This window comes from Amphiura filiformis, chromosome 15, assembly GCF_039555335.1.
Source record: "Amphiura filiformis chromosome 15, Afil_fr2py, whole genome shotgun sequence".
In the NCBI taxonomy this organism is placed as follows: Eukaryota; Metazoa; Echinodermata; class Ophiuroidea; order Amphilepidida; family Amphiuridae; genus Amphiura; species Amphiura filiformis.
The window spans coordinates 28,300,036-28,316,350 of record NC_092642.1 but is presented as its reverse complement, the minus strand read 5'-3'; the positions used below and the strand labels follow the sequence as shown (position 1 = coordinate 28,316,350).

General features: G+C 37.9%; 1 protein-coding gene across 1 annotated transcript; it reads left to right on the top strand.

Annotated features, from left to right (window-relative positions):
* Positions 1–870: 870 nt before the first annotated feature.
* On the top strand, positions 871–15,782 carry LOC140172179 (squalene monooxygenase-like). Its single transcript, XM_072195505.1, has 7 exons — positions 871–1,032; positions 1,605–1,701; positions 6,104–6,395; positions 8,406–8,624; positions 12,149–12,265; positions 13,159–13,258; positions 14,781–15,782. The coding sequence occupies exons 1-7, from the start codon at positions 896–898 to the stop codon at positions 14,944–14,946; spliced, it is 1,128 nt and encodes a 375-aa protein (XP_072051606.1). The 5' UTR covers positions 871–895; the 3' UTR covers positions 14,947–15,782.
* The last annotated feature ends 533 nt before the right edge of the window (positions 15,783–16,315 follow it).

Sequence of the window (16,315 nt, the reverse complement as noted above, 5' to 3'; positions counted from 1 at the left end):
TCTAAAGAACCAAAGTCTTATGCCTTGCCAAGTGAGCTATGCTCGTGAGATGCGAAATAAAGATAAAATAATACATTGTATACCTGCTTGTGTCGGTAAATGATTTGCTCAAATTCCATAATGATATAATATTGTGGAGGGCGCTAGCGTGAAATATGCTATCATCACAGTCGCTTCTATTCCTTATAGACGGGTTTCTACGGTACTTCATTATCAACTACTCTAAACAATATAGGAAAGACTCCATTACCAACCACACTAAACAATACATGCAAGACTCCATTACCAACTACACTAAACACTACAGGAAAGACGCCATAACCAACTGCTCTAAACACTACGGGAATACCCAATTACACTAAACACTACGGGAAAGACTCCATAACCAACTATACAAAAGCACTAAATACTCCATTGGTGGATAGGCAAATGTTCCAAGACGTACAACATTAGAAAAACAACAAAAGATCATTGACAATGATTAAATGCAGTGGGTCCTAATTAGACATTTATAATAATGTGGACAACGGATTGGTTAAGGGGACAGATATAGTAATATAGTATCAAAACCTCTTTCCCCTAAAGAGTTGAAGAGAGTTTTGTCATTTCGGAACAATACCGTTTAAAAACATTTTGTAAACCTCTTACGGCAAGCAAACCATTTTTTACCGAACATATTGTTTCTATAAAAAATAATTTCTGAATTCATTCAAAACAGACACACTGTAAATATGGTTAAATCATGTTTCTTTTGACTTGTGTTTGTGATGATTGTTCGTTTCGTTGTTGGTTTTTTGTTTTTGTTTTGTTTGGGGGGGGGTTGGAGAAAAAAAAAACAGGATTTATTATTTAAAGGATTGTTATGTTTTCAGACGTAGTTAAGGACTTCAAAGGAATGCCGTTTGCTGGTCTGATTGTATTTGACTACGAAACTGGTTTGAAAACTAAACTAACTTACTCCAAAGTTGGCATGACAACTCATCATAGTAACCTGGTGCAGCCCCTGCGAAAACATGCTAAGGCGGAACCTACGTAAGTATTGAATAACTATACCACACTTCATTGTTATGTAGCACATGTATACAGAGATAGGGAGGGTCTGGATTTCCATATTTAACCATTGTAGGTCATAGTACTCATACTCACTACCGTCGGTGTTTGATCGATCCTTGTACTTAATGAAATATCAATTAACTGACTTGTTAATTGTTGAGATAGCGAACCTTAGAGATAGCGAACCTTAGAGATAGCGGACCTTATTTGAAATTAGAGAACCGGGATTGTTAAAATTAGAGATAGCGGACCTTATTTTAAATTAGTGATAGCGAACCTTAGAGATAGCGAACCTTCAATAAATTAGCGATAGCGGACCTTATTTAAAATTAGAGATAGCGAACCTTATTTAAAATTAGTGATATCGAACCTTAGGAATACCGAACCTTTTTCAAAATTAGTGATATCGAACCTTAGGTATAGTGGACCTTTTTCGTAATTAGTGATAACGAGCCTTAGGGATAGCGAACCTTAGAGATAGCGGTCCTTAGAGATAGCGAACCGTAACCCTTCTTCTAGATATTCATTTCCATACTGTTTTCGTTATTTAGGGTTAAGTTAATCGAAGGAATCGTGACAGAACTGGTGAAAGAAAATGGGCACGTTACAGGGGTGAAATATCGGGAAAAAGATTCGCAAGATCTTAAGGTATATCATCTGATTCAGTACTTTATTCTCATTCTTAAATAAATATGAATTTTTACCGATTTTAACAAAACAAAACAGATTTCTTTCAAAAACAGATTTAGTGAAAATAATTAGTGTCGGACAAAAATGTTTGTGTAATGCGTCATTTGTAAATAATTGTTGAAGGCCAAGGGAACCTTAGTCAAAACCCGGGAATCGAAGCTATAACCAGTACTAATGATTTTGGTACACCCTGTGTGTCGTTTCAGATACCATGTTGTTACGTGTCGTTACCCCCGAAATGAAATATACAGGGTGTCCCAAAACAAAGAGGCCCCTCATTGCGCCCTCTTTTTTTCCTATTTCTGAAAAGTTGATTAAATAAATGTTGGTCTGTAAAGAAACCGTTAATCGTTAGCTTTAATAAACCGAAACAATTATTTTAATCGGCTCAGAACTTTTGAAGATATGTCCTTTTGAATAAAAGTACCTGTTTTTCACTCTGTCCACGGATAGCAAACAGAGTGGTTGGGAGGGCTCATGCTGTGGAGTGGCCTGCACGATCACCAAACCTCACACCACTTGATTTTTATCTATGCCCGTGGAACGGTGGCATAGATATTGTATTTGTTCTGTTTAGTCTTCTCCTTCTCCTTCTTCTTCTTCTTCTTCTTAAGATCACTTTTTGCACTCCTCTAGCTCAAGAACCAAAGTAGCCTCGGGGCCAAAACTTAGTATAGTGATGGCCCGTGACCCCTAGCATCATCCTAGGGTACCCCGACCCCAGAGGTCAAAGGTCGTGGGCTACAGGGGGCAATATGTGTAAAATTTCAAACGGCTCTAGCTCAAGAACTATAGCGCCCTCAGGGTTCATACTTGGTATAATGATGGCCCATGACCCCTAGATGTAACTTAATGTAGCCTCGACCCCAGAGGTCAAAGGTCACAGGCTACAGGGGGCAATATGTGTAAATTTTTCAAACTGCTCTAGCTCAAGAACTATAGCGCCCTCAGGGTTCATGCTTGGTACAATGATGACCCATGACCCTTAGATATTTCCTGCAGTAACATCGACCCCAGAGGTCAAAGGTCATGGGCTACAGTAAGCAATATGTGTAAAATTTCAAACAGCTGTAGCTCAAGAACTACAGCGCCCTCAGGGTTCATATTTGATACAATGATGACCCATGACCCTTGATGTATTCTATATTAGCCGCATCCCCCAGAGGTCCAAGTCTAAAGACTTTAAAAAGCAAAATTGGTACGACAAGAAAACTGATCACTTGACAAAAACTCCCTTAAAAGGGAATGTGTAGGCATTTTGATTTTGGTTTCTTGGACCACTTCAAAAGGTTTTCATGATGGGACAAGGGGGTGTTTGGTTAAGGGTGGGGTCACGGGCATAGATATTCGTGTTTGGTCAAACACAACTGTGGTTTCTAGTAGTCTTCTTCTTCTTCTTCTCAAGATCACTTTTTGCACTCCTCTAGCTCAAAAACCAAAGTAGCCTCGGGGCCCAAACTTGGTATAGTGATGGCCCGTGACCCCTACCCCCGACCCCAGAGGTTAAAGGTTGTGGGCTACAGGGGGCAATATGTGTAAAATTTCAAACGGCTCTACCTCAAGAACTATAGCGCCCTCAGGGTTCATACTTAGTATAATGATGGCCCATGACCCCTAGATATAACTTAATGTAGCCTCGACCCCAGAGGTCAAAGGTCACAGACTACAGGGGCAATATGTGTAAATTTTAAAACTGCTCTAGCTCAAGAACTATAGCGCCCTCAGGGTTCATGCTTGGTACAATGATGACCCATGACCCTTAGATATTTCCTGCAGTAACCTCGACCCCAGAGGTCAAAGGTCATGGGCTACAGTGAGCAATATGTGTAAAATTTCAAACAGCTGTAGTTCAAGAACTACAGCGCCCTCAGGATTCATATTTGGTACAGTGATGACCCATGACCCTTGATGTATTCTATATTAGCCGCATCCGCCAGAGGTCAAAGTCTAAAGACTTTAAAAAGCAAAATAGGTACGACATATTAACACAGTGTAGCGCAATAGGTAGTATTTTGTTAGCTACCTGTGTTTGCAATGATAACGGTCTGAATCGTACGTCAAGAAAACTGATCACTTGACAAAAACTCCCTTAAAACGGAATGTGTAGGCATTTTGATTTTGGTTCCTTGGACCACTTCAAAAGGTTTTCATGATGGGACAAGGGGGTGCTTGGTTAAGGGGTGGGGTCACGGGCATAGATATTCGTGTTTGGTCAAACACAACTGTGGTTTCTAGTTTTCCTTTGTGGCAATATCCAAGATCTTCGCAAACGTATTACTGAATGCATTTGCAAATATCCGGCGCACAAGGATGGTACTCAATTGATGCAATGAGGACCAGGGCTGAAACCTGTATTCGCCAAGGAGGCAACCAGGTAGAGGGCAGAGCAGCACAGTAAACTCACTTCAGAAGAACCAAAGACAAACCAAACGGCCTTTTAGGGCTACCTTTTATCCTAAAAAGATAAATGACTTATGTTGTAAATTAAAAAAAGAAAGCAAGAAACAACAAAGTAAGAAAGTAAGAAACATAATAAAACAAAAAGGCATAAATAACCAAGAAAAAAAGAAGTAATTGCAAGTAAAGCAAAAGAAGTCTCATTCGGTATCCATTTTACCCACAAATTAATGACACTTTTAACAAAATCCATTGCCTATAAACCCACCGGTAAAGCCCATTTCAAAAATAAAGTTATTTTTGATATTCATGCATGGTATGTGTACTCCTTTTCAATCTTTGAAGTAGCCAAACCTTCTCCGTGGACAGAGTGAAAAACAGGTACATTTATTTAAAAGAGCATAACTTCAAAAGTTGTGAGCCGATTGATATAATTGTTTTGGTTTATTCAAGCTAACGACTCAAAGCTTTTTACATACCAAAATATATTTGATCAACTTTTCAGAAATAGGAGAAAAAGAGGGCGCAACTAGAAACCAGTTGTGTTTGACCAAACACGAATATCTATGCCCGTGACCCCACCCCTTAACCAAGCACCCCCCTTGTCCCATCATGAAAATCTTTTGAAGTGGTCCAAGGAATCAAAATCAAAATGCCTACACATTCCCTTTTAAGGAGTTTTTGTCAAGTGATCAGTTTTCTTGACGTACGATTCAGACCGTTATCATTGCAAACACAGGTAGCTAACAAAATACTACCTATTGCGCTAGACTGTGTTAATAGGTCGTACCTATTTTGCTTTTTAAAGTCTTAAGACTTTAACCTCTGCGGATGCGGCTAATACAGAATACATCAAGGGTCATGGGTCATCATTGTACCAAATATGAACCCTGAGGGCGCTGTAGTTCTTGAGCTACAGCTGTTTGAAATTTTACACATATTGCTCACTGTAGCCCATGACCATTGACCTCTGGGGTCGATGTTACCGCAGGAAATATTTAAGGGTCATGGGTCATCATTGTACCAAGCATGAACCCTGAGGGCGCTATAGTGCTTGAGCTAGAGCAGTTTTAAAAATTTATACATATTGCCCCCTGTAGCCTGTGACCTTTGATCTCTGGGGTCGAGGCTACATTAAGTTACATCTAGAGGTCATGGGCCATCATTATACTAAGTATGAACCCTGAGGGCGCTATAGTTCTTGAGCTAGAGCCGTTTGAAATTTTACACATATTGCCCCCTGTAGCCCATGACCTTTGACCTCTGGGGTCGTGGGTACCCTAGGATGATGCTAGGGGTCACGGGCTACCACTATACCAAGTTTGGGCCCCGAGGCTACTTTGGTTCTTGAGCTAGAGGAGTGCAAAAAGTGATCTTGAGAAGAAGAAGAAGAAGGAGGAGGAGAAGGAGAAGACTAAACAGAACAAATACAATATCTATGCCACCGTTCCACGGGCATAGATAATGAGGGGCCTCTTTTTTGGGGGGACAACCTGTAGTTGACAATTGCGTCTTTGTGTCAATAGAGACAAAATCTGAACTTGTGCCTGGGACAAGAAGGAATTAATTTCTTGAAAATTGTGCGTGTTTGTTAGCAAAATGAACGTTTTATGCTTATTGATCCGGAGTTTCTTATAGGTTACGGGGATGTATTGCAGATACTGAGTGCATTTTTAGTCATTTTGGGTTTATTGATAACGCTCAATATTAAGAAAATTTGGTTTAAGAAATAATATTTTTTCCAACAAAAAATCGTACAGGTGCCAATTTTTCATCGATTTTTAGCCAAATTTGCAAAATTTGCAAAGTTAAGAACCCCAGCCTGGGTAATTGTTCAATTCGTGAAGCAGTAAGGCAAACCAATTGTGCAACATATCCTTGAACGTTGGTTTAAATCGGGCTTAAAAATCAACCAACCGCCGGACTAATAGACTTTTACTTTACTTTAATTCTACTTTTATAGTTAATACGGGCACCGCTGACAGTTATTAGCGACGGGACGTACTCTAAGTTCCGAAAGGTATCCCCAAATGTAACGGATTCAGAAACGGAATCTCACGTCATCGGCATCGAGATTAGAAACGCCGAGCACCCTGACCCATCGTATCCTGAGGTAGGCGTGGGGAGTCCCCTAGTACAGACTGTAACATACAGGCTAGACGACACAACATCACGGGTGCTCATCATGTTTCGGGACAAACCACCTGAAAATATTGCGCAATTTCTGGAGATTCAAGTCGCGCCAAATCTGCCAGGTACTACTATTTGGGATACATGCTCTATGGGATACATTATTATATGTCTTACTACCAAGATATAAATAACACAAATCAAACCTACTCGAGCTCTGTCCCATCCCTAGAATCCGTAACCCCCTGGAACAGACTGTAATATACAAACTAGACGACGCTAAATCCCGGATAGTTCCGGATGCTCTACCTACTTCGGGAAAAAAATCCTAAAACTATTGGACAATTTTTTTTGGCGCAAATGTTCCAGGTACATACAGGGTGTCCCAGAAAAATAACCGAGTGAATAAAACTGAACGTAAGTCAAGAAGTAGACATCAAAATCAAAAAAAGAAATTAACGATTACATAATGCGCGCATCAATGCAGTTCACTCCAAGTTTGATCACAGGCTCTTTTTTCTTACTCGCTCACCGCTTCCTAAAGTTTGTGTATCTCATTCAATTTAGTCCATATTGTTTATTCTATAATCCGACGATCTTATACATGCTTTCACTGAAGATGAATAACAGTTTGTCCGAGAAAAGTTTGATTTCTGCAATTTTTAGGTTGTGCAAATATGTTATATTTTAAGAACATTTGAACCAAGAATGACAATGCTCAAGTGCTTACAGTTTACGTGTGATTTATGATACCATGCAACATTAATGTTGAAGTTTTAAAAGATTTAAACTTTGTATTACAATTTCTACGAAATATTCCAAAAACTTGTATGTGTGTGAGAAATTTTTGAAGCCAGCTGGAATTATGCAATATTTATATCAACATTAACGAAAAAGATATTTACAAGTACCGAGCATCATCTTACATGCCAGTTATCATTTTCAATGTCGTGCAGGTTTTCAAAAATATGAACAAACATAATTAAATGTTTTGCAAGAAACAGATTGTTTAAAAAGAACAAAAAGGATTTCACAGAACAAAATATGAAGCCCATTGACAGTTAACCAATATAGTGCGCATTGTGTTGAATGATCATATGTAATCGCTCATTTCTTCGCAATCAATCAACACGCTGATGTTTAGAATTTTGGATTCTGATGTATAGTTCTCGATTTACGTTCAAATTAATTCGCCCAGTATTTTTTTCTGGGACACCATGTATTAAGCATGTTACACATCCACAAACACCGTAACACGTGTTACTAAATGGTTAAATACCACTAAATATGTATTACACGGGTTTCAATGGGAAAATGGCTAATTTCGGGTGGAATTTTCTCATATTCAGAACTCTCACATGGTTAAATGCCACTAATAATATAGTAATATCAGGTGAAACTATATGATTTAAATGCCAAATGATCAAAAACTCAACATAGGTAGACCTGAGACATTTCTTGTTTTAACTGAACTGTAAACACTTTAAAATGACAGTGCGCCCTCGAAGCTGAAAGTTACAATATGGTAGGGCGAATATTTACTAAAAATCGAAACCATGCGTATGAATTTTGGTACTATACTTGTATTACAACAAAAATGTCATATAATGAGAGAAAATATACCATTTTGAAGCATCACCCCCTACAAAGTACTTTTTTTGTCTATATAACTTGATCAATATCAGCGATTGTAATGCAGTCTTTTCAGATGCCATGCAAACAAATAGTTACTCGTCGTATTTCCATGTATCGCCCAGGCCTATTATGTAACCAAATGTGTTGTTCAAATTATACTATAGCCTACATGTTTTCTATAACATATTATTGCGTTGCTTGATTGTGCAATTTCTGAGGCAGCTACTTGGCTGTGTCTTCAAAAAGCATATTAATGTTTGATTTCAAGACAAAATAATAGTATTGGAACTTATACTTGATATCTGCAACTTCATACCATCAACTTCATACCATGTTGCGGATTGCAGCTGCTGGATGACTAAGAATATCCATTCGTTTGTGAATGCTATAGTTTACAACAACTAGCCACAACTCTTCTACCTCTTCATTCAATCTGAATGTATAATCGCAATAACCCAACATTTTATTATTCTCTTAAAATGTTATGGTTTTTCCTTCAGATTTTCTTCAAATCCCAGTACTAGAAGCTTTAAAGCGCCAATCCTACTACAAGTGTGTTCAAGCAAAGCGAACTCCAGCTTCAAACGACAATCTTCCCGGTGTGTTAGTCCTGGGTGATGCCTTGAATGCCAGAGATCCTATTGCGGCCAGTGGTATGTCGGCTACTCTCAACGACGTCAAATTTTGGCAACGAGCTTTGAGTGGTATTCCAGATTTAAGTAAGGATTTTAGTAATTTACTGACTTAGCATCAAATTCCTAAGAATTAACATTTTACAACGTCTCAGTATACATAAAGGCTGTAAGTTAAAGCCATATTATTACATTTTCATACAAAATAGATTAGCATTTCTTTGCCATAAAATGTTAGCTTTTACTGTCAGATATATCCCCTTTTATTTTTGAGCCGAACAATTAAGGCAAAGCAAAGAAAAGTGGAATTTACTACCATCGTCGCTAATAAGTATTACTCCTTCGGTCGTGTTATGGTACGATCCTTTGTTGTGAAGATCACCGTCCCGCAAGCCATGTACGTACTGTGTTATGAACATCGTGTATGCGTTCGACTAATAATTCCATCGTAATAATAAAACGACTGTTCCTGTGTTTATTCAAAATCTCGGATTTTGACAAAACTACAGCACCTAGACCAAAGAGATTCATTTGGTAGGATTGTTGAGATCATAAACTGGTTAATTATGTTAGCCAAATCCAATAAATATTACTCACGGAACTGAGCTTTCGCCATCTTGGCTGATGGCTTGATCACAGATGAACTGGTCCACTGCTTTTCCCGCGAAACTTGGTTGCTATAGACGCATCCTCGTTACCCGGAAGTGATGTTGATTTAAGCAGTGGGTCATATACATGATCTAGAAAGTACGCACCGTCGTCGCGGTTAAGTGAGTTCTTCCCCTTTTTTCTGATTTGGATGGCCTCCCTGACTCTTCTTGAGAAGGCGTTGGAGTCTCTATCCAGTAATTTGGCCCCCTCCCAGTCGATGACGTGATTTTCTTGTGCTACGTGGTCGGTTATTGCGGACTTGTGCTGTTCAGTGGTAGAGAGCTTTCTGCTGGCTCTGGTGAAATTTTTGGTGGCGATCTTTTCAGTGTCTTTCTGATGCTCCTTCTTCCTTACCCCAAATGGTCTACCAGTCTCACCTATGTAAGATTTATTACACCCTTTGCACGGGATGTCATAAACAACTTCACTGGTCTGATCGATGTCTTTTTTGTCTTTCGGGTGGACAAGGACACTTTTAGAGTGTTGGTTGGCTTCATGGCTGTTGTAAAACCATGCTTGCGGAAAACTCTTTGCAATTTTTCAGAGGTACCCTCCACATATGGTATAACCACCATGCCTTTGATTGGAGTCTCCGTTGTCTTCTTCTGAGGTTTTGCTGTTGTTTTGTCCTTCATTTGTTGTTTCACCTTGTCCATCGCCCACTTGGGGTATTCACAAACCGCCAATGCCTTTCTGATTCTTTGTTCCTCGTCTTTCTTGTCGTCTTCCTCCGTAACAATCTTGTCTTTTCTGTCCATTAATGTCCGGATCACCCCTAATTTCTGGTGAAGGGGGTGTTGAGATTTGAAGCTTAAATATTGGTCGGTGTGGGTTTTTTTGCGATACACAAGAAGTTTGACTGTACCATCTTGTTTACGGATGAGTAATGTGTCCAAGAATGGTATTTGGCCCTCTTTCTCTTCTTCATACGTAAACTTAATGTTCCCAGATTGATCAGTGGTGTTGAGATGATCAGTAAGCTTTTGTGTGCTGTCTTTGTTGATAATTTCCAAAATGTCATCAACATATCTCCTCCATAGCTTGGGCTTGCAATCTAGCGGCGCAGTTGTTATTGCTTCCTGCTCCAGCCACTCCATGAAGAGATTTGCTACGATCGGACTGACGGGCCTACCCATCGCGGCTCCAAACACCTGGCGGTATATTGACCCGCGGAAGCTAAAATATGTGGTAGTTAATACAAATTGGAGGAGTTGGATGATGTCATCTGGAGTGAGATTTGTTCTTGTATTGAGCGTCTTGTCTTTTTCCAGCCTGTCTTTGATGATGTCAAGTGACTTGTCAATGGGCGTGTTCGTAAATAATGACACCACGTCATGGGAATTAAAGATGTCATTTTCCTCTATCAGCACACCTGTCATCTCTTCAGCCAGTTGCTTTGAATTGACAACATGATGATCTGTGTTGCCAACTAAGGGGCCCAGAATTTCCGCAAGAGCTTTAGAAGTTTGATAGCCTAACGACCCAGTATAATCCACAATAGGTCTGATGGGATTTCCTTCTTTATGGATTTTGGTGGTACAATATAGTCTTGGAACGCTCTCTGCCGTGGGATACAGCAACCTATATTGCCCCTCGTCGATCTTTTTTTCTTCCTTCAATCGCTTTAAATTTTCTAACAATTTGCGCTTGTATATTTGGGTCGGGTCTTTCTTAAGCTTTTCATAAGTACGCTCATCGCTTAACATGGTATGCACTTTGCACTTACCATTTGGGGTAAGGAAGAAGGAGCATCAGAAAGACACTGAAAAGATCGCCACCAAAAATTTCACCAGAGCCAGCAGAAAGCTCTCTACCACTGAACAGCACAAGTCCGCAATAACCGACCACGTAGCACAAGAAAATCACGTCATCGACTGGGAGGGGGCCAAATTACTGGATAGAGACTCCAACGCCTTCTCAAGAAGAGTCAGGAGGCCATCCAAATCAGAAAAAAGGGAAGAACTCACTTAACCGCGACGACGGTGCGTACTTTCTAGATCATGTATATGACCCACTGCTTAAATCAACATCACTTCCGGGTAACGAGGATGCGTCTATAGCAACCAAGTTTCGCGGGAAAAGCAGTGGACCAGTTCATCTGTGATCAAGCCATCAGCCAAGATGGCGAAAGCTCAGTTCCGTGAGTAATATTTATTGGATTTGGCTAACATAATTAACCAGTTTATACAGCACCTAGAGTCTTGATTTTTAAAGGGTATGTTGGTTTAATAAAGTACAATATAATCGTGTAAAAAAAGAATTTTGAAAAATATTGAGGACGTTCAGCAAATGTTATAATATGGCTTTAAGTTGTATGTACTCTTTGTAAAGCGCCTTATTGTTAGGGTTTAGGGTTACGGTTACGGTTAGCGTATTGCGACCCATTATTGTTGCAATCTAATTTATGGAGTGAAGTCAAATAATACCGTTTGATCACAAATAATTTAAAAATAATGGATCGTCTCTATCAGTATCTATACAAATTAAAGGAGTATTTTGTGATCCTAGCATCCTCTATTTATGTCATTTTTCATTAGATATCCACGAAAAAAACCTATTTCCATAATTTCAGTTGATTCCGATTTTGCGTTCGCGAGTTATGCATTATTATGTGTATTACACTGCTCCATAGACAATGCGTTGTAATTTCGTTCTGGTGCACCAGAACGAAATTCAAATTTCACGATATCTTTGCTAAACGAGTTAATCTGCAAGAAATATTTTGTACATAAAGATTATGTAGCCAGAGGTTTCCAGTGATATAAAAATCTCAACTTTTTTTGAGAAAAGTGGGGGATGAGGCTGTGGATCACGAAATGCCCTTTTAAGTAGAAATTATTTATTATCATGATTATTGTATATCAACCAACTATTAATCAGTCTGATAATTTATGTATCATTAGCTAAAATGGAGACAAAAGATGACTAAATTGATATATTATTTTTGTTATCGTTTTCAGGTGACGATGAAGCATTCTTGAAGCAAAAGGAGCTTTTTATGAAGCAAAGAAAATCGTACTCGTGGACTGTGAACATGGCAGCACACACACTCATAACACTGGGATCAGAACGTCAAAGTACGATGAAATTAAGAGGGTACTACACCCCTGCCCAATTGTGTGCCTATTTTTGCATCTTTCTCAAAAATAATAGCGCATTGGTGACAAGTAAGATATGTATATTAGAGGGGCAAGGACTACAACTACTGTACTGGAAATTTTATTTTGGGACAGACAACAGTTGTGGAGTTACAGTCAAAAATGAGGGAAAATCAATATTTGATCAATAAATTAATAACTACTTGCCTTGAGTTGCTGAATTTTCAGTGCAGTAGTTGTAGTCTTTGCATATACATATCTTACCTGTAACCAATGCGCTATAATTTTTGAGAAAAATGCAAAAATAGGCACAAAATTGGACAGGGGTGTAGTACCCCCTTAACATGATCAGATTTAGACGTGTACGTGACGATTCCGTAACCATAGTAACACACGATGTGTGATCAATTGTCACGCTTGAATGACATCAAATTATCATCACATGTATACATAAAATAAAACCTCCCATACACGTACTAAAATCTGATCCTTTTGAAATAATTTTATACTTATTAAAACGTACCGAAACCAACTTTCAGTTAAGCTGAATTTGTACTCCATCGCTGAGTGACGAGTGATTGGTATTTGACCAATGAGATAGGGATCTTTTTCCAACGCAAAAAAAATCGCAATACCTATTGGCTAGAAATCAATCGCTTGTCGCTCAGCAATGAAGTATAAGTTCGGCTTTACGGATTTATCTTGGGATTTTTCTCTAACTTTTGAAACGGTAAATGACGACCTGAGCACGCGTATTTAGGGAGTGTGGGGGTATTATGATATGTATGTTTTACACATTTACAAAAGAATTTCCATTATCATCAGAATCATTTCCTAACATTTCTTCTGAATCATGTTTTGTTCTTTCGAAGGCTCTTCAATAAAATTAAGATATGCTCTTATGCGTAACACAAAGGCTCTTGAGGACGTTCCACGAGAAGTACAACAAGCGGCATACGACTTGTTTTCTCTGTAAGTTAATTTGGTTTCAGTAGAAATCAAAATAATCTTTAACATGCTTTGACTTAAATAAAACATTACATTCATTACATTTGCACATTGCATTTTTGTGTTGCTTTTGTTTTTACAACCAGAAAGCAATGAAGACGTCTATAATCACGGAGTTAACTAAACATGGGAGCGATAAACAAAGAAATCGTGAAGTGCCTTTTGTATTTAAAATAAAAATTAAGAAACTGCTTTCCGCATTGCTCTTTTCAGACCTGCTACTAGCAGATCTACTTATTTATATATTTTTCGGCTTTACAACGTAATGTATAAATCAGAAGACCTGAACCATCAGTATTTTAAAATCAGTGATTACGATGCTCCTAGTTACTTGCAGTAATGATTGAATCCCCAAGTAGATGTTTTCATAATTATACTCCGTGCGTTGAATTTGCCCAATACTGTATTTGTGCAGAATAGACATCCCGCCGGACTATACTTATCTACTAAAAGTGAATTTTACTTTGCCATGTTCACCACTTGAGTTTCCTTATTTTGGTGACCACATTAACAGGTTGCCTTTGACTAATAAAGTATTTATTGATAGACGCGGAAAAATATCTTATTTTGTAGCACTTGTAGCCAAATGTGATGCAATCCTGTAGTATGAGTAGAAAGGTGAATACGCGGATGTACTGAGTGATTCCGAAACCATCATGCAAATCATGCTAAATGTGCCGTATTTGGTGGAGATACATTACTAGGCATAATAATGAACATACTAGGCTATGGAGGCATTTCAACAGCACCCTTATTTGGTGGGCAAATGTCGTTTAACTTTTGCACAGGAGTCAAGTGCAAAATTACTCGGACTTGGACTCGGACTTGTCCTCTCGTTAACATAATTCAGAAAAAGTATATTTTGACCTATCTACAACGCACGGTCATGGAGTTATGCACAAAGTGGTAATATTGTGACGCCATGTCTAATTATGGCTCCATAGAGGGCACAAATGAAAACTGCTCCGTTTTGTTGAAAAGTGTCTCAAATTATTTGTATTTCTGTGATAAATCAAGACTCAATCAGAAAAACAATAGTTTACGATATGATGTTTCGTTCTTTCAGTAACAAGCCAAAAAAGGACACTACGACTACGCACTTATTTATGATGTCGCATTAAGTTCTATCGCATAATTTTGTCATTGACAATTTTGTTGCGTTAAATGGATAGGAAAGCGCCCTAGATAGTTAAAACTATTCTATTTTTAAATTCTTTGCAACAAGACAAATAATTTGAGATCATCTTCATCAGAGCAAAATTCATTTTCGCCCCTGCGAGGGCAAAATTAAACCTACGACGTCACTCTATTAATCTTTTGCCCATAACTCATAACCGTACATCATAATATGTAGGTCAAAGTATACTTTTTCTGAATCTTTATTGCTAAAGGATCACATTAACACCCACACACTTTACCAACGTTGTTGAATATGATATTATTATTTTAATAGCTGTCTGTCTGTGTGGTGGTGTTTTTTTTCTAGACTGAATGTTGATGAAGGATTGCTGAGGATGCTGTTGTTTAACACTTGTCGCGATGCAGTTCTACAATGTATAACGTGGCGTAGTCTGATAGAGCCGTGGAAAACGGTTCAAGATATCTATGGAATAATCAACAAATATCGGAGCATTATTTCTGCCGATGTGTAATTTTTTCTCGCTCATATACAAAGAACAACGGACCATGAACTTTGGTTACCATGGTTACCGAAACTTAACAAAAGTTACAATATAATTAGCCTCCGATAATGACTTGCATTTTAACCGTTACTTGTTAAACTACTATTTTTACTTTTTGAGAAATTAAAAAATGTAGCGAAAAACTTTTTGGAATTGGCTACTTTAATACTCAATACCTTAATGAATGCAACGAACAACGGACATGGTTGAGGTTCGCTTCTTTTTCTCTTCTTTTGTTTTTCGTTTTTGTTTTGATCTTTTACGTAGCTCTTTTTTCAAAGAATTTCAAATTTTTAGCTTGTACGTTGGTATATAATATGTAAAATGTAGTTTGACATAATGAAATGTTCGGTAGGTTCGGTTTTCCTGTATATTTTTCGCGTTATTTCACCTGCATGCTATTGCAGAAAAAAAAAATTGCTGAAATCAATTAGAAATAGTATAAATAATATCATGATTTTGTTTTAAGGTTTAAAGAAGTATCATGCATTCTACCCACAAAGAAGATCTATAATACGATTGCTCAGTGCCAGACGTGGTAAGTCCAATAGCTGCCCTGTAAACATCTACATGGCAGCTACTAATGGCAGCTATTGCACTTACCCACTTCTGGCACTGAACAGCAGTCAAATAGTACTCCGAAAGATCATGTGAAATTAAGGGCTGGGGTATGAACGTTTGGACAGTATTTATTTTGGGACATCAGAGCACATCAGACATATCGAATTGCATTCTGAATACGAAGAATGTCATTCTGATATCAAATAATTTTGATTTTTTGAAATTCGCAATTTAATACACATTTTATGGCAAATCATTAAAATTAATATTTTGATATTTAACAGTAGAAGTAAACTTTATAAATCTGATGAGTTATACTTAAAGTGTATGTAGGTGGGATGAAAAGCCGACGATCAATTGAAAATTTTGACCTTTCGTATTGAAGATATGGATTTTTTTCCCAAAACACCAAAACAAATTAGGTCTTTTTGGGAAAAAATCCATATCTTCAATATGAAAGGTCAACATTTTCAATTGACCGTCGGCTTTTTCCTTCCTGCTACATACACTTTAAGAATATATCATTAGATTTATATAATTTACTTCGAGGACTGTTATATATCAAAATTTGAAAAATATCAAATTTTTATAATTTGTCATAAAATTTGTATTATATTGTGATTTTCAAAAATGAAAATTATTTGATATCAGAAAGACATGCTTCGTATTCAGAATGCAATTCGATAGGTCTGAGGTGCTCTCATGTCCCACAAAAAATACTGTCGAAACCCAATAAACGCTCATTTTAGATCCCTTAAGGTTGTAAAGTGTTAGACCA